This window comes from Vombatus ursinus, unplaced genomic scaffold (assembly GCF_900497805.2).
Source record: "Vombatus ursinus unplaced genomic scaffold, bare-nosed wombat genome assembly UNPS02014779.1, whole genome shotgun sequence".
Classification (NCBI taxonomy): Eukaryota; Metazoa; Chordata; class Mammalia; order Diprotodontia; family Vombatidae; genus Vombatus; species Vombatus ursinus.
The window spans coordinates 48032677-48050801 of NW_020954557.1; the positions used below are offsets into that span (position 1 = coordinate 48032677).

General features: G+C 39.6%; 1 protein-coding gene across 2 annotated transcripts in view; it reads right to left on the reverse strand.

Annotated features, from left to right (window-relative positions):
• Positions 1-2171: 2171 nt before the first annotated feature.
• The window catches only part of DHRS9 (dehydrogenase/reductase 9), a 32382-nt gene continuing 16428 nt past the window's right edge, over positions 2172-18125 (reverse strand). For both annotated transcript variants that reach the window (XM_027866008.1, XM_027866009.1), the window contains 3 exons: positions 13587-13845; positions 7473-7636; positions 2172-4099 (listed from right to left, as the gene is read on the reverse strand). In XM_027866008.1, coding sequence (XP_027721809.1) covers positions 3876-4099; positions 7473-7636; positions 13587-13845 — 647 coding nt within the window. In that variant the 3' untranslated portion in view covers positions 2172-3875. The remainder of the gene's footprint in view (positions 4100-7472; positions 7637-13586; positions 13846-18125) is intronic.

The following is an 18125-nucleotide window of genomic DNA, read 5'->3' on the forward strand; positions in this document are numbered from 1 at the left end:
ACATGGGAAGTTGAAGTATCATTGTTCCTCCCTCAGAAGTCATGGAATCGTAGGCAGTTGTGGCTGGAAGGAACCAACTCTCTTCTTCTACAGAAGCAGAAAATGAGAATCAGAGAAATAAGTGACTTGCCTAGAGTCACATAGGTCATTAGTGGCAAAGTCAAGACCCTGTACTCATAGAGAAGGAAGGAAACTCAGAACTCAGAGATTAGCTAGTCCTATCTTCACACTTTACAGATGAGGAAGCTTGGACCTACAGAGCTTAAGTCACCTGCTCAAAGTTACCTTGGTAATGAGCAGCAGGGACAAGATTAGAAGCCTTCTCCCTCGATTCCAAATTCAGTGTTCTTTCCACTACACTATCTCTAGGTTTATTCTCTCCTAGTTTTATGATCAGTCGTGGCTGAGAAATCTTACAGCATTAGCTGACACTTCATGTGTGAGGAGCAGTGCCAACTGGCATCTGATTGTGGGCCTGAGGCTATACTATAGAACTCCAATAGAACATTTCTGAGACATAAGAAACAACAGGAAGCTAATCCTGCAATGCACTGTTTTAAATACCCATTTGGATGCAGAGAGATCCAAAACCTACACAAGAATGAGAGAGACTTTCTGCCCCCTCTCTCCTTCACTCCCATGTTGACATCCCTGTTAGTGGAGTTAGTGGAAATCCTTTGATGTAAGTGATCTGACATAACATCGGGGATTCACAATTTGTCAGGAGGAGCATGAGGTGATACACTTATGAGAAGATACACTTCTATCTGGACCTTTTAAATCTTATTTTATGCTGCTCCTCTGTATTAAGAGATGGCAAGGTACAGAGGATACCATGGTGGACTTGGGGGCAAAGGATCATACCTGCAGAATTGAGAGAGCTCCTAGATGATGCTATCTAATCTAAGTCTTCAATTTTATAGGAGAAGAAAAGGAGTCTCATAGAGGCTAAGACATGCCTAAGGTCATACAGTTAGTAAGGACCCACAGAGTAGACCTGTTAGAGCTAGGACCAGAATCCACATTCCAGAGACTTATTCTTATTTCAGAAAAAGACATTGAACAGGTCGTAAATGAGCTTCCCAAGAAAAAAGTACCAGGACTGGATGGATTTACAAGTGAATTCTATCAAATATTTAAAGATCAACTAATCCCAATATTAAATAATTTGGAATAATAGGCAAAGAAGGGATCCTACCAAATTCCTTTCATGAAACAAATATGACACTAATACTAAACCAGGAAGAGTAAAAACAGAAAATAAAATTATAGACAGATTTCATTAATGAATACAGATAAAAAAACCTAAATAAAATATTAGCTAAAAGATTATGACAATATATTACAAATATTATACATTATGATCAAGTGGGATTTATACCAGGAATGCAGGGATGGTTTAACATAAGAAAAAGCATTTAACATAATTGATTATATCAATAAGAAAAGTTAAAAATAAACATATGATTATATCAATAGATGATTCCAGGCCAGTTCTGGAATTGTGTTAAATCATTGCTTACTCCAGAGTTCGGTTCTGCTCCTGACACCTATAATCATGGTCAAGTTATTTAACTTCTCTGAGCCTCAGTTTCCTCATCTGTAAAATGCTTGATTGTCTGCATCATTTCCCTGATCTACCAGTTTAGTTACCCTATCAAAAAAAAAAAAAAGGAATGAAGTTCTTCTAGCATGACTAGTTCTTGATGAAGCCACTCTGGTTTTCAGTGATCCTTCCTTTCTTTTTTAAGTGTTCACAAACCATCCTTTTAATAATATGTTTTGAAATATATGTATATATGTATGTATGTATACATGCATATTTATTTAAAAGATTGGGAAATTTATACTTCTCTCACACTGTAGCACCTCTCCTGTTCTCCGTGATGTTTTAGATATCACCAACTCATCATATTCTATCTATTAAAGCTGGGTTTTTTATTTTTTAGTATCTATTTTATCTCCTCTTTTTGATCCTAAGATCCTTGAGGCCAAGGATTGTCTTATTTTGCCTTTATAGCCCCAATTCATACCATAATGTCTTATACAAACTAGGCAAATCATAAATATCTACTGAGTTGAATTCACATGATGTTTTGAAAAAAAAATGATTACTTTATCACTGCATAAGTATTATGACCAGCAAGGAAAATGACATCAGTATTGTGGAGACTTTTTTTTTTATTTTGTTTGAGGTGGGGGAGGGGGTCCATTGAACAACTATTTAAACACGGGATATGGAAAAGATAAAAACACAAATAATACATGTCTAGTCCCACTTTCTGGCTTTCTGAATTTTCAGACACATTCAGGGGGTTTTAGAAAGGCCCAGGCTGGGAGGACACCACATGACGTGATGTGCTTACCGCATCAGTGCATTGTTAGATACTCCATTCTACATGTCCAGAGCCCAGGCCAGTTTCCCAACTCTCAAACACCTCCTGGGGTTATAAATTCAAAGCGGATAAGTCCAGAGAGAGCTACCACTATCAACAATCTCTCCATGGACTCTAAGGAGGGTCTTGATGCCTCTGGCAGCAATGTAAGCAGATTGGAACTCCTTGATGGATAGAGCAGCGGTCCAGAGTCAATTGAGTTTGATGTGAGTTTAGGTTCAGGTTGACATTTAACATGGAAACTCCAGATTAGAATTTATCTGGTAGCTCAGGAGAGGCAGTTTGGGTAGAGAGAGCTTGCCTTAAAGTCAGGATGACCTGGGTCCAAGTCCTCCTTCTGAAACATACAGGCTGTATGACTCTCAGTGATCTTGGCAGTTCTCTAAGGGGACTCCAGAAGGGAAGGATCAGGATACCCTGCAATGGGTTATGCATCTGCTTTGAGGGTGAGGTATGCCACAGAGATTGAGGTTTGCCATTCTATCCATTTCCAGGATAAAAATCCCCAGCTGTTTTTGTTTCCTTTTTTAGGAGGAGACTAAGATTACACCCTCTAATTTGGCATGGATGGCTATTATTTTCAGTGCTCTGGAAAGAATAGGACCTTGATATTATCTCCCTCCCCCACCCCCATCCCTGCCCCAGTTCTCTATGAGGTAGTTGAAGTTTATCTTTGATGTCTCCTGACTTCAATTTTGTGGTTTCATGCCCTGTCAGTTTTGTCTCCCCCCAACCCCCTTTCTTTCCTTTCTGTGGCCTGTCACAAGGCCAGTGGAAGAGAATATTTTGGATAGAAAGGGTGGACTTTTCTCCTTTCTTCTGCCCATTCCTACTCAGGGCCACTCTATATCACTCAGAACTCCATTTTGACCTGTCTTCTGTAGGAAGTACCCCTTGCTCAGTTCTATTTCCGTCCTTCCACCATCAAAAGCTACCTGTCTTGCTTCCAGCACCTCAGTGTCTAGCTCCCACCAGGTGACAAGAGCTAATCTGATGAGTTCATCCTTGTTAATGGGGATGTCATTACTGTATTACCTCTCCCACAACTTAAGTTTTTCACATTTTAATAAGGCCTTCTGTAGATGATGCTTTAATCAAAAAGAATGACTCTAAAGGTGGTAAATAAAAGTACTGTATCAGGTTAGAGGAAGATAACATTGGGTTGGGAGGCTGGGGTTTTCAGTGACCTTCAAATAGTGTAGAACATCTGAATTTTGAGCCCACTCTGCCCAGACAACAACACTCCCCCCCTCTACCTACTCCTTCCTGCCAAGTCTTGGTTTACCATTCCTGCTTTCTTTCTAGTCAAGGCTTGGGAGCAGTTCATCAGTGATGGCTGAGGACACTTTGCTTATGTTGAGCACAGGCTTCCAAATGAATCCAGGATGAATCAGATCTGGAATGATGCTGAAATCCTGATTAGTCTTTAAATTTATCAACCTCATTTGCTCAGGAACTGAGCAGTTCAGGTTGACTGAATCATACTGCCTTTGGATCAGCCAGTTTTACTTTACGTTTCAGCAACAGAAAATCTTGCAACACTGCTGGCATGAGAGACAGGGGAATCCAAAAAGTCTTGGCATCTATACCAGCGATGTAATGAGTTTGAGGAAAGAGGCTTGTTAAGGCATGATCCATGCACTTTACCACCAGTGACAGGTCTATGTTCTGAAAAAGCTTATGTTTTCCTTTTTCAGCCAGACCTATAAAAAGAAAGAAGACAAGAATTCATTCTTCGCAATAGAGGAAGATGAGATGTGTTTGTATATATGTTTTGCTCCTGCATGAGGACGTGTGTTTGGGTATATGATGGTTGCTGTGGTGCCACTTGTTATGCGGGTGATGGGGAGATCTCTTGCTTTGGAAATATCTGTTTGTGCTAGTTACTTTGACCTTGATTTGATTTGTTCCTGTTATTTTGATTTCTTTACCCATTCATCAGACTAAGGTAAGAAGCCATTTACCCTTATGGTAAAGAGGGAAAAGATCACTATTTCAGAGAAAGTTATAGGCAAATTCTGGTTCATGTTCATGTTTGCAGGGTATCTGCATTGGTGTGTGTTTGTAAACATGCTGGGACCTTAGTAGCTACAATTAAAAAGGAGGAGATGGTGGTTCAATAATACTCTAGGTTTGGAGAACAGATCGATAACAATTTTTAGGCAAATGAAATGATTAAATATTTGAGAAAGTGAATCTTATTTTCAAATACTGAGGCCTATTGCTTAGAGAGGATGAAGACTGTTTTAAGGGGGAGAGAGACTCAACCCTTTTATCCCTTACCTTCCCCCTTCTCTTGCAATGAGAGCTAGCATTTTACTAGAGAAATCAATAGGATGGTGTTAGGGAACTTTTCAAAAGAAGAGGTACAAGTGTTTTGGATGAAATTATCAGATTGACTCTGTCTTTTTTTTAATTGATGCTATTTACAGTTAATTGATTTTTGTCCTGGATTTGCCCAAGTCATAGTTCTTTGTCTCTGAACTTACTTCAGAAATTCAGCTGGCCTATAATGAGTTAAGTTTAGAAATCCAGTTTTCTTGTTAATCACTGTTCTATTCTTGCCTCAAGGGAATCTGTTACCCTTGAGGAAAGCGGATGGAGACCAGTAAATCTGGTCTAGTGTCTTTACACCACCAAGCTATCCTTTAAGGATGTCAGGTTTGCTATCCAGAGAAGTCTGGTTCACTATCTCTAGCCTTGCAGCTAGATTGAAACAATGAACATTTCTGAGTATCAGGAAGGAAGGAGGAGGTTGTTGCCAACCCCTCATTCCCAATTTTCAACCAATCATTGTCCTTCATGCCTCAGCTCTGTAACCAATCATATTGATTTCTCCATCCATGAGACTGAACTCTTAACCAATCATAACTCATTCCCTGCCTACAAAGTCCTTTTCTTTGTTCTGTAGTCTCCAAAATTATAAAAGAGAACTCTCTACCTCATTTGAGATCTTGGCTTAGCTGTGGAAGTGGCAATCCTACTTATTGGTCAATTCATGCTCTACTAATAAAATGATCATGTTTGGAACTTTGTGCCTCAGTCTACCTTAATTTTAACTGTTATGAGGGGAACAACCAACTTTTTTCTTCCTTGTGTCAAAAGGCCACAACTGCAAGGGGCAGCTGTTGTTGGCTTTATCACCTGTCCTCTGGAAACATCATGAATCAGCAGCTCTAATGAGGTGGTCAGACTCCCAGTTAGGAGGAGGAAGGAAGCTGTTCCTAAATGCCTATAGATTTAGAGCTTCAAGAGGCCTTAGAGGTCATCGAGTGTAATTTCCTTGTTTTATAGATGAGGAAACTGAGGCCCACAAGTAAAGTTGTTCCAAGTCCTTAAAAGTGATGAGTATGCATAATTAATGAGGACTTCCTTTGCAGCTGATATTCTATATATACTCCTGTTACCCAGTCTGGAAGGCTGGAAGAGGGGGCCTTAATTTTTGGCATTGCTTGTCAACTTTGACCTGACCCAGCATATTCTAAGTGAAAACAAAGAGTACAAAGCCAGGTTCAATGTCCTGTGGTACATCTGATATGGAAACATGGCAAAATGGATAGAGGGCTACATTTAGAGTCAGGAAGAGCTCAGTTGGATTTCTGCCCTCCTCAGTCATTTATTAGCTGTGTGACTCAGGGCAAGTTCCTCTCCGAACTTTAGTTTCCTCATTTATACAATAAGGAAAATGGCACCTACCTCACACGGCTGAAGTGAGGAGTAGGTGGGATCAAGCGTATATGACACCTTGCAAACCTTAGAGTGCTATGTAAATGTTTATTATTAATGTTGTTGTTGTTATTCTAAGCCTTGGGTACTTCAGTAAGAGGCAAGAACAAAATAATGAAACAAAATGTCACCATTTCAGAATGAGAAGGCACCTCCAGAGCCATCCGGTCCAACCTGGACCTAACCTAGAATTCTCACATCTTCAACAACTGGTTAACCAGCTTTAGCCTGGAGACCTCTTTGCCAGGGAGCCTCCTCCTTTGGGAGGCATCCCTGTTTGCTTTGGCAGAACTCTAATCAGCTTCCTTACAGCAAACCTAAATTTGTCTCTTCCCGGCTTCCACCCATTGCTCATTGTTCTTTCTTCTGACGCCAAGCGGAGCAAGTCTGTTCTCTCTTCCACCTGACACCTTCAAATCCTTAAAGAGAGCTATTGTGTTCCACCCACCCCTAACACACACACACACACGCACACCCCTTCTCTTTTCTAGGCTATTATTTTCCCATTTCCTTCAACTGATACTTGGATTTCAGAATCTGGTATTTCAGAACAACTTCAGTTGCCCTCCTCTGGACAACCCTTTTCTGAAATGTGACTCCTAACTCCCTCTGTTCTGTATTTATGCAACATAGAAAAAAGCCAGTACACATATTCTAACGCTTGATTTCTTGTTACCTTGGGTCATTTTCTGGATGTTTTGTGTCTATATGTGGAGGTGTATGACCTGTAAGTAATGAGACCAATTCATTTGTGATTCCTTTACAGTCATGCCTGGAACTCTCAGGCCCTTAATTAACTTATAAATAACCTTGTAATAAGGATTTTGTCTTCTGCTTTTTTTTTTTTTTAATGTTGCCATGACTCAGTCCTCCCACCTCCCCTATACTTGGCCTAGCATGGTGTGGGGAGACGCTGAGGTTACTGACTTAGGAAAGGGGGAGAGAGCATATGTAGCTATGACTAGGACAGAAGTAAGGAAGGAAAACCCATAAGGGCTACTCCAGCCTTGTGCTTAAGAATCCTATTGGTTATGAAGATTTGTCACAGGGTTGGTGAACCAGTGGCCTCGAGGCCACATGTGGCCCTCTAGGTCCTCAAGAGCAGCTCTTTGACTGAATCCAAACTTCACAGAACAAATCCCAATAAGGGGAGGTGAAGTTCAAAGAGTCAAAGAGTCGCACTTGAGGACCTAAAAGGCCACATGTGGCCTCGAGGCCGCAGGTTCCCCACCCCTGGTTGGTACCTTAGGAAGCCCCATATGTTGCACATGTCTAAGTTTTGCTATTTTGCTAATCCCTCATATTTCTGTACGAAGCAACAACAACTTAGGCAATTAACTGAAAGCTCACTTTTTTCAATGTATCCATCTCCATATTGTTGTTTGATATCTGGTGAAAGTTGCTTCCAGATGGCCATTTTCTTTTCAGCGGCCTTTGCGGGATCTGTCAGTCCTGTTTTAAACAATCCAGGCTCGATGCATGATACTTTCACACCAAATTCTTTCATGTCCCTCCTGTGAAAAGAGCCCATTGGAAATTGTTCTGTTACTTTTTAGATAGTTTTATTTGGTGGGCATTTATTTTTGAGTAGAACTGTAACTCAAGACTGAGGAATCAGGACATTGCTCCAGGGTGGTAAGAGGATGTTGATAGCACTTAACTGAGTTTAGCCAGTCAGTCATTCAACATGCATTTATTAAGCATTCTATTCTAAGTGCTGGAGATACAAAGAAAGGCAACCCCCACCCCTAAAAAAAATAAAAACAAAAACAAAAATCCATTTCCTCAAAGAGCTTACAGTCTAACGAGGGGAGAATGTGCAAACAACTATGTACAAAAAAGATACAGGTAGGATAAATTGGAAATAATGTCACAGCAAAGTCTAGGAAGCTAGGAAATGGAGATGAGAAGTGAGAGCATCCCAGGCATAAGGGACAGTCAGTACACATAGGTCCTCAGTTCCGAGATCTTTCCTTCAATTTCTCAATCTCCTTCTGCGCCTCCCCTTGGCCCCCAACCAATGGCTTTCCCCAGGTGAATACGATGGATCTGGTCCCAGAAGCCAGACTGTCTAGCTATGCTTCTGTCAAAATCAGTTTTCTTGTGAATATTTTTGCTAATAGTAATTTGAATTTAGAGACATCTTTCTTCTGAGGGTTCAGAGAACCTGATTGAAACATCTGGAAGAGATTCCTCAAAAGGTCAGTGGCAAGAATGATTTCCATCTGAGGAATGGGAGGCTGCAGTATAAAAAAGTGACGTGATTCATTTAGTAACACTCAGAGATAACTATGGGCAGGTGGTGATTAACAAAGGAGTGGCCTAAGGTGCTCAGCAAGCCTGTTTTTAATCGAGTGCAGTAAGTCACAATAGCTTTATCCAGCTGTCAGAAAGAACAAAGGTGTGCCTTGCTTAGAGAGAAATTCAACATATAAAAATTGGATATAGAAATCATGTGTCTCTAATTTAGTCTTGTACACAGAAAGTAAGTTAGTGAGTCACTACTTTATAAAATAACTAATGTGGGGAACCTGTAGCCTCCAGGCCATGTGACCCTCCAGTGCAGCCCTTTGACTGAATCCAAACTTCACAGAACAAATCCTCTTAATGAAAGGATTTGTTCTGTAAAACTTGGACTCAGTCAAAAGGCCGCACCCAAGGACCTAGAAGGCTACATGTGGCCTCAAGGCTGCAGGTTCCCCACCCCTCCTCCCCAGCCTTACACCATATGTTATGGTTAGAAAGAAGAAAGGAAACAAGAGTTTATTAAGGACCTACTATGTGCTAGGTACTTTATAATATCATATCACTTGATCCTCACAACTCTGAGAGATAAGTTCTACTTTTACCCTTATTTTACATTTTAGGAAACTGAAGCAGACAGAGGTTAAAAGACTTCCTCAGGGTTGCACAGTTGGTAAGTAAAGGTATTTTAGGCCAGATCGGAACTCAGATCTTCTTGACTCCAGTCCCAGGGCTCGATTTACTGTGCCATCTAGCTGCTTCTAGAGCACTGGAGAAAGTCCCAGTTTTCTCAGATTTGCTGCTTCCTGTCTCTTGCTTACCATGTCTGAGCCTCAGTTTCTAATCTGTAAATTAAGGTAATAAATGCCTGCCCAGATTACCCCTCATGGTGCTGTAGTGTTAAGAGAATCAAACGAAATAAGGGACTGAAGCAATTTGTAATGATAAAATCTTATAGGAGTAATAATATCTTACAGAAATATGGTATTTTATGGTAACAAGGTGCCTTATAGGCTCCATCTTATTTTAGTTTCACGACAATCCTATGCACCAGGTAATATCATTATGCCTACTTTATGGATGAGGCAAGTGAAATTCTTCCTACCATACAGGATGACTTCATAGAATATAAGGTCCTTGAGGTCAGTGGCTGCTTTCTTTTGATCTTTTTATCCCCAATACTAAGAACAGTACCTATATTTCTATCTCTTTTAGACCTTGGCATATGCACAGACACCATTTTTCACTGTTGGCTTAGCTGATTTCTTCTTTATTACCCATGGCCATTCTCCACCCTTCTCCTAAAGAGGGAAATCTGGCTTTGCCACATTATTTACATTCATGACAGACCCGTATTCCAAGAGAAACTCTGTAAGCCAGTCCCACAGGTGATCACTGATAATTAAGTAACTATGGCCAATGACTAAGTACACATATGTGCACGTACACATGCCTGTATAGTAGGGTGGGATAGACTGGGGTCTAAGGAAGATAAAGTTGGCCCCAGTATAAGGTTGGAGGATGCTATTATAGTAAGACTTCAGTGTTGTACCGTTTCCTTCTTTGGGAACATGACACCCTGTAGTTCTTAGCATAAGAAGGGAAGTCTTGAATTGTAATTTTGGACAGATTTCTGTATTGCTGCCTTCATTCAGTTCAGGGGCATAATCTGATCTTGAATCGGTAAACTAAACAGTCTGTACTGTAAGCTATGCTTTATGCCTGGCACACATCTCAGCACTCAATAAAAATGAAGACTTTCCTGATGCTCTCCACTATTAGAGCCCTTCCTCTTATCCCCAAATAATATAAATATTATATGTATCTAAAATACTCTATATTGTATATTTTATATATACATATATATACAGATACATATATACATAAATGTAGTCTATAGTTATAACTGTCTACAGCTATGTCTAAACTGTTCATATCCATATCCATATCCTTATCCATCTCTATATCCTTATCTTTATCCATATCTAACCTACATATATGTATATATGTCTATATCTATAACTACATCTAGGTGTTTTCTCCTTCAATACAATTCTTGAGGGAAGGGACTGTCACTTTTGACTTTCTAAACATAAGAACAGAGACAGTGCTTAGCATAGAGTAAATACACAATAAATGGATATTGATTGAATGACTGATTGAGCGAATGGACAATTAAGAACACATAATTTGGAATCAGAGGACCTAGGGTCAAATCCCACCTTGGTTCCTGAGTGAATGACTCTGGGCAAGTTACTCTATAATCTCTGGGCCACAGTGTCCTTAATTGTAAAATGAGGAGGTTGGATTAGATGATCTATAAAGTCCCTCCTCATTCAAAACTATAACATATGATTCAAATTCTCAGAAGACCCAAACTCTTTCTAATTTGCCTCATATGTTGCCTTCAGCAACATCCGGTGAAATGTGTTTAATAAATACTTTATATGATGATGATAATGATAGTTATGATATGCCTAGGGAGTAGTTAATTTATGAAAGTGATGATGAAAATGATGATGAGATGGATCTTTGGAATGCAAATTTTGCAATCACAGAAGGCTCCACAGAGTATTTGGAGTTACAACTCATTTAGAAATCCCACCATAATGGACTTATACCACTCCTGTTTCAAACTGTCTGGTATCATCCTAGAAATCTAAGCAAGTGGAGACCAAGAAAACTGCAGAAGTAGCTCTCTCAATATTAATGAAAGAATGGTTCCCTAGTGCAGAAGTTCTTAACTCAGCATCTGTGAATTTAAAAGAATATATATTTTGATAATTGCATTTCAATAGAATTGGTTTCCTTTGTAATCCTCTATATTTCATTTACGAATTTAAAAGCCATTATTCTGAGAAAAGGCTTCACTGGATTGTCAGAGGCATCCATGACATGAAAAAGGATTAAGAACAACTGGCCTGGAATTTGCAGAGTCTCTCCTTCCATACCACAATCTTGTTTTTATGGCTGATGTTTCTATAGAACAAAAAACCCAAAGTATTACCACTTACATTCTACACATCGTCATGGGTGACCAAGCTGGGATTTTAACCTCCAATGATCTTTATCTTTGCTCAGACAGAAGAAATTATCTAGAGCATCCTTTTGGCCAAGAACTAAAGGAGAGGACCACAGAATCCTACTAGAGAAAGTCCTATTCCAAGGTCTATTCAGACACATGGGGAGCTGGAGTGTATTTATTATCATTAGAAAGTCATTCTGGAAGTGGGACCGAGGGTCTCTCCCACTAAGGATTATAGTTAGAAGAGATCTTACAGGTCATCTAGGCCAACCCTTCATTTTACAGATGAGGAAACTGAGGTAAAAGAGGTTAAGTGACTTGGCCAAGATCACATGGGCATTAAGTGGCAGAGTCTGACTAGGCAAGTGAGTGCGGGAAAACAATTTACCTTCTCTAAACCTCAGGTCATTCCATAAAATAAGAATAATAATACGTACTTCCATGTCTATCTTCTAAGGTGGTTTTGAGGGGCTCAAATGAAATAGTAAGTTATGTATAGGGAGGATCTTCTCAAATGATTTTTACATTCACCAGTTTTCTTCTAGTATCAAATGAGATAATGCATGCAAAAGTGCTTTATGAGCTGTATATACAGAAATACAGCTTATGTATAAACTGTATTTATGTATATATATATATTCATCTGTGTATGTATTAATGTATGTACATTTATATGTATATAAATGGGAGCTACCATTATTCCTATTTTAAGTGCTAAGATGTGGTAGTAAGATTTGATGAAGAGAGATCAAAGGATATGAACAGGGCAGTTTTCAGAAGAAGAAATCAAAGCTGCTGATAGTCACATAAAAAATGCTCCAAATCACTATTGATTAGAGAAATACAAATTAAAGCAACTTGGAAGTATTATCTTATACCTATCAGACTAGCTAACATGACAGAAAAGGAAAATGACAAATGCTTGAAGGGATATGGAAAAATAGGGACACTAATACACTATGGCTGGAGTTGTGAACTGGTCCAACCATTTTATAGAGCAATTTGGAATTATGCCCAAAGGGCTATAAAACCATGTATAATCTTTGACCCAACAATACCACTACTAGGTCTGTATCCCAAACAGAGCAAAGAAAAAGGGAAAGGACTTATATGTACAAAAATATAGCAGCTCTTTTTGTGGTGGCATAAAACTGGAAACTCTGGGGATGCCCATCATTTGGGGAATGGCTGAACAAGTTGTGGTATGTGATTGTGATGGAATACTATTGTGTTGTCAGAAATGATGAGGGGTATTATTTCAGAAAAACCTGGGAAATACAAATGAATTGATGCAAAGTAAAGTAAGCAGAACCAGGAGAACATTGTACACTGTTTCGGCAATATTGTAGCAATGATCAACTGTGAAAGATTCAGCTACTCTGATCAATACAATGATCCAATACAATGATACAACTTGATATAAAATACTGTCCACCTCCAGAGAAAAAACTGATGAACTCTAAGTGCAGATTGAAGCATACTTTTTTCACTTTTTTTCTTGCAACATGAATAATATGGAAATATATTTTGAATGACTTCACACAGATAATGTAGTATATCACATTGCTTGAATTCTCAAAAAGTAGGGGAAGAGCTGAAGGGAGGGAGAAAATTTGGAATTCAAAATTAAAAAAATCAAATTTCAAAATAAGTAAATAAATGAGAAACAAGCTAACAAAAAGGGAATGTCTAAAAAGAAAAAAAACTACTACCAAACAATTGTAGCTGGGTCATCAGCCAGTTGAAGAGAAAATTGGGATCATAAGACTTAGAGCTGAAAGAGACCGTAGAGGACATCTAAACTGATTCCTTTTTATAGAAGAGAAAACGAAGGCCCAGAGACTTTAAGCGACTTGCCCAAGGTCACACGGGTAATAATTAGTGGAGCTAGGAAAGGTACCAAAGTCTACTTTCTCTAAGTCTAACGATCTTTCCTTTCCCAATAATGTCTTGCTGATAGGTTTCAACAAGGTATCACTACTAAATTAGTAAATTATAGTGATGCCAATCATGGAGCTCCCCATTAAATTATCTAATTCCCTACACAAATTCCTCTTTCATTCATCTTTTATTTGTCATATGCTAACTCACCTCACTACCATTACCATCACCATCACAACCATGTCTTTATTTAGAATAAGGTACAAAAAGCAAAGATCATATTGCTTTTCCCTTATGCTGTTTGCATTTTTTACCTTAAGCTATCATTGAATCCTTCCACTGCATACTTGGATGGAGTATAGCCACCTCCAGAGATTGCAAGCCGACCGCCTATGCTGGAGACGTTGATTATCCTCCCTTGGGCTTTCTTGACCAAAGGCAGCATGTTCAATGTCACATTAATGAGCCCAAACAGATTTACTTCAAAAGGCTCCCTGAAGTGCTCCACTGTCAGCCAGTCAGTGGGAGCCAGTACCCCGAGAATGCCAGCATTGTTGATCAGTCCCCAAAGACCTGGAACAAAGAGGAGAAAATGAGTCCAGGGTAGTGGTAAGCAACCCTAAAAAGGCACAGGAGACAGAGTGCATTGTCTGGAATGCTCACTGCTCTTTGTCCAGGGTTCATCCCATATTGCTTCAATATCTTTCACAGTCTGGTAGGTGATAAAGATAAGGGTCTGAAGCAGGAGTGAAAATGCATTTGGCTCCTTTGAAACTCCTGAACCTGGCATTCAAAGCTATTCACAGAGTCCAATCTATCTAATTAAGCTTTGAGAGAAATGATTATTTCTCTCTTGTATTAATAAGTAATTATTTTATTAGGACCAAGGTTTTTCCTCTTTTCTGCTTGCTCATCCAGAAATCAATCAGTCTGGGAAATCTTAGGCAGAGATTTATCTAGGCCAAGATCTAATCAGACAGTAAACGAAGTTCTAAGTTTGGGCTAATGGGTGCTTTCCTGCTCATTGTGTTTTTTCAGACTGGTCTGGGAAAATGTGTGTCCTCCCTTTTGTCAGACACGTGATATGGAAATTGATAAGTCTGACCAAGATCTGGGTGATCCAAGTCAAGTATCCCAAGACTCTCATTGTAATATAGCCCAGCCTCTCACAGTAATATTTATTTTCTCATTAATTGTTAGCCAGTCAGAGTTGATTGCCACCTTCAGAATACCTACCCTCTGAAGGGTACATAAAAACCGACATGAGGGGTCTTTGGTCTAAAAGAGAATCAGTTAAATGACCATCCTTGTATTAACAAACATGCTGGTCTTATTAATAAAATGATTAAATTACCTAGAAATGATGACTCTTGAATTTTTTTAAACACTACAACTTAGGTCAAACAACTAACTCCCCTCCTTGTCTTCTATATTACAACCAAGCTGTGTTATTCTCTATCACCTATTTTAATCCTGACTTTTCCCATCTGCATGCCATTATTAATTCATTTCCTCTTACCTGGAATGGATTACCTCCTGCCTCCCCCACCCCTCACAACTCTATCATTGAAATCTCTCCCCTCTTTCCAGACCCACCTCAGATGCTAGAACTTACTCTGACTTTTCCAAGTAAAATGACCTTCCCTCACATTTCTTATATTAATTCACCTGGGTCTTTCCTTTGTACTTTTCTCACTCTCTTTTATCATAGGAATTTGTATATTTGTTCAATCTCCCCCCATCCCCGCTTAGTTGGATTGTCATCTTTTTGAGGACAAGTCTCTGTGTTTCCATTGCCAAGTACATAGTGGTCATTTGATATTTCCCAGCCTCAGTTCTGTCATCTGTAAAATGAAAGGGTTTGACTAGATGACCTTTAAGATCTCCTAAGTCTGCATTTCTGGGAACTGCTTATTGAATGAAATTGTTGTTGAAACAGCAACTTTAGAATTCTAATCCTATCTCTGAAGGTGAGGACTGTCACAGAGAAGCTTGAGTCAGACTTTCTGCTTTTATTCTTTCATATGGAAAGTGATAGGAACACAGCAGGGATTAGTGAATATGTCTAAGTAATAATGCCTAACATTTAGTTAGAACTTTACATGTATTTCACAACACTCTTACAGACCTTCCCTTGTTCTGACATAGGGCTAGAGTACTAGACTTAGAAGCAGGAAGATCTGAGTTCAAATCCTACCTCGGTCATTTATTAGCTATGTGACCCTGAGCAAGTCACTTATCCTTTTCTCAGCTTCTGTTCCTTCACTTGTAAAATGAGGATAATAACTGTAACTACCATTCCCAGCTGTCATGGGGATCAAATAGGATAATATATATAAAGCACTTTACAAATCTCAAAGTGCTATATAAATGTTAAGTACTATTGTTCTTTCCTCTTCACAACAATACTATAAGGGAGACATGGAATTACAATTAAATTCCACTTCTGGTAACAAGACGGTGAAGTGAGGAAGCAACCTTCTGAAGGCCTCCAAAATTCCCCTCCAAACAACTAGAAAAGTGCCTAGAATTGGTCTAGGAGCAAGGGAGCAGCTGACCAGCAGGGCAGGAAAGGTCTCTCTCACTGTGGTGGGAGGGGAGTGAGATCCAAGAGCAGCAGCAGCAGCAGCAGTAGGAGAAGCAGCAGCAGCAGCAGAAGAAGGAGCAGCAGCAGAAGTAGGAATGGCTGCAGCAGGAGTCAGTCTCACAGCAGGGGGCCTGCAGAAAGGCCCTCAAAACCTGGGGTAATCCACCAGTGAGGCCCCACCTTCCTGTAAACCAGCAGCCCCTTAGGCAAGTGAGCAGTCTGTGCTGCACAGCAAGGACCTGCCCCAGCAACCCCACCCCCAGCACAAGCCACCAGCAAGGCCTTGACCCCATAGTTGATGCAGTAGTGAAGCCCCACCCCAGCGCTGGCCAACAATGAGACTCCTCTTCTGGGGCCCACCAGCAGAGAGACCCTGTTTCCATAGCAACAGGGCCCCATCCTTTAGGCAGATCGGCAATAAAATTACTATTCCAGCACCTGCTAGTAAAGAGGCCCTATTTCCATAGCAACCCAGCAGCAGGGCCCTACCTCTGGAGCAGACCAGCAATAGAGCTCTCCTCTAGGGCCAGCCACCAGAAACACTCTTGTTACCATAGCAACCTAGCAGCCAGGCCTCACCCCTGGAGCAGGCCAGCAACTAAACCTCACACCCAAGGGAGGCCAATGGGGAGGCCCTATCCCTCAGTACAAGCCAGAAGGGAATCCTACCCTCCAGAGAAAGCAAGCAGCTAAGCCCTAAAGCCCAGTGAAAGCCAGGCGTAAGACCCAGAGCCCTAGCACAAAAAGCCTGGGACAGTGCAGGACCAGAGCCCAACTCTCACATAAATACACCAAGTCACAAAAAAAGGGGGGGAAAGATGAGCAAGAAACAAAAAAGAGCTTGACTATAGTAAGTTGTGGAAAGGGAGGATCAAGGCATAAACTTAGAAGAGGACAATAGCGTCAAAATGGCTACATGTGAACCCTCAAAGAAAAATGTAATTTGGTCTCAGGCCCAAGAAGAATTCCTGGAAGAGCTTAAAAAGGATTTTCAAAAGCAAATTAGAAAAGTAGAAGAAAAAATTGGGAAAAGAAATGAGAGTAATGCAAGAGAATCATGAAAAAAGAGTCATGGGAAAAGATATACAAAAATTTACCAAGGAAAATAACTCCCTAAAAAATAGAATTGGCCAAATGGGAAAGGAAGTACAAAGGCTCACTGAAGAAAATAATTCCTTAAAAACTGGAATTGAACAAGTGGAAACCAATGACTCTTTGAGACATCAAGATACAATAAAAGAAAATAAAAAAGTAAAAAAATAGAAGAAAATGTGAAATTTCTCATTGGAAAAATAACTGACCTAGAAAATAGTTAATATAAGAATTATTGGACTACCTGAAAACCATGATAAAAAAAAATTCCTGGACAACATCTTTCAAGAAATTATCAAAGAAAACTGCCCTGATATATTAGAACCAGAGAGAAAAATAGAAATTGAAAGAAGCCACTAATCACTGCCTGAAAGAGGTCCCCAAATGAAACCTCCCAGGAACATCATAGCAAATTACAGAGCTCACAGATCAGGGAGAAAATATTGCAAGCAGCTAAAAAGAAACAATTCAAATATCATGGAACTTCAGTCAGAATTACACAGAATTTGACAGATTCTACACTAAGGAATCAGAGGGCTTGGAATATGGTATAGCAAAAGGCAAAGGAGTTAGGATTACAACCAAGAATTACCTACCCAGCAAAATTGAATATAATTTTTAAGGGGGAAAAATAAACATTTAACAAAATAGAGTTCTTGCAAGCATTTCTAATTAAAACACCAGAGTTGAGTAAAAAATTTGACCTCCAAATACAAGACCAAGGGGAACAGAAAAAGGTAAATAAGAAACAAGAAAGAGAATACATAAGAAATTCAAAAAGGTTAAACTGTTTGTATGTCTACATAGCAAGATAATATTCCTAACTCTTAACAACTTCATTACCATAAGAGCAATTAGAAAGAATATATGTAGATAGAGGGTGTGGGTATAAGGTGACTTTGATGGGATGATACCCCAAAAAACAAAATAAAGAGGGGAGAAAGAAAGAAAATTGCACTGGAAGAATAAGGGGGGGATTGAATGGGGGTAAATTACCCCACATAAAAGAGGCATGAGAAGGCTATTATAACAGAGAGGAAGATGGGGGGGTGGCGGCAGGTAAAGTTTAAATCTTATTCTCATCAAATTGGCTCAAAGAGGGAATAACATACACACTCAGGTCGACATAGAAATCTATCTTATCCTTTGTGGAAGTAAAAAGGGAAGGAAATAA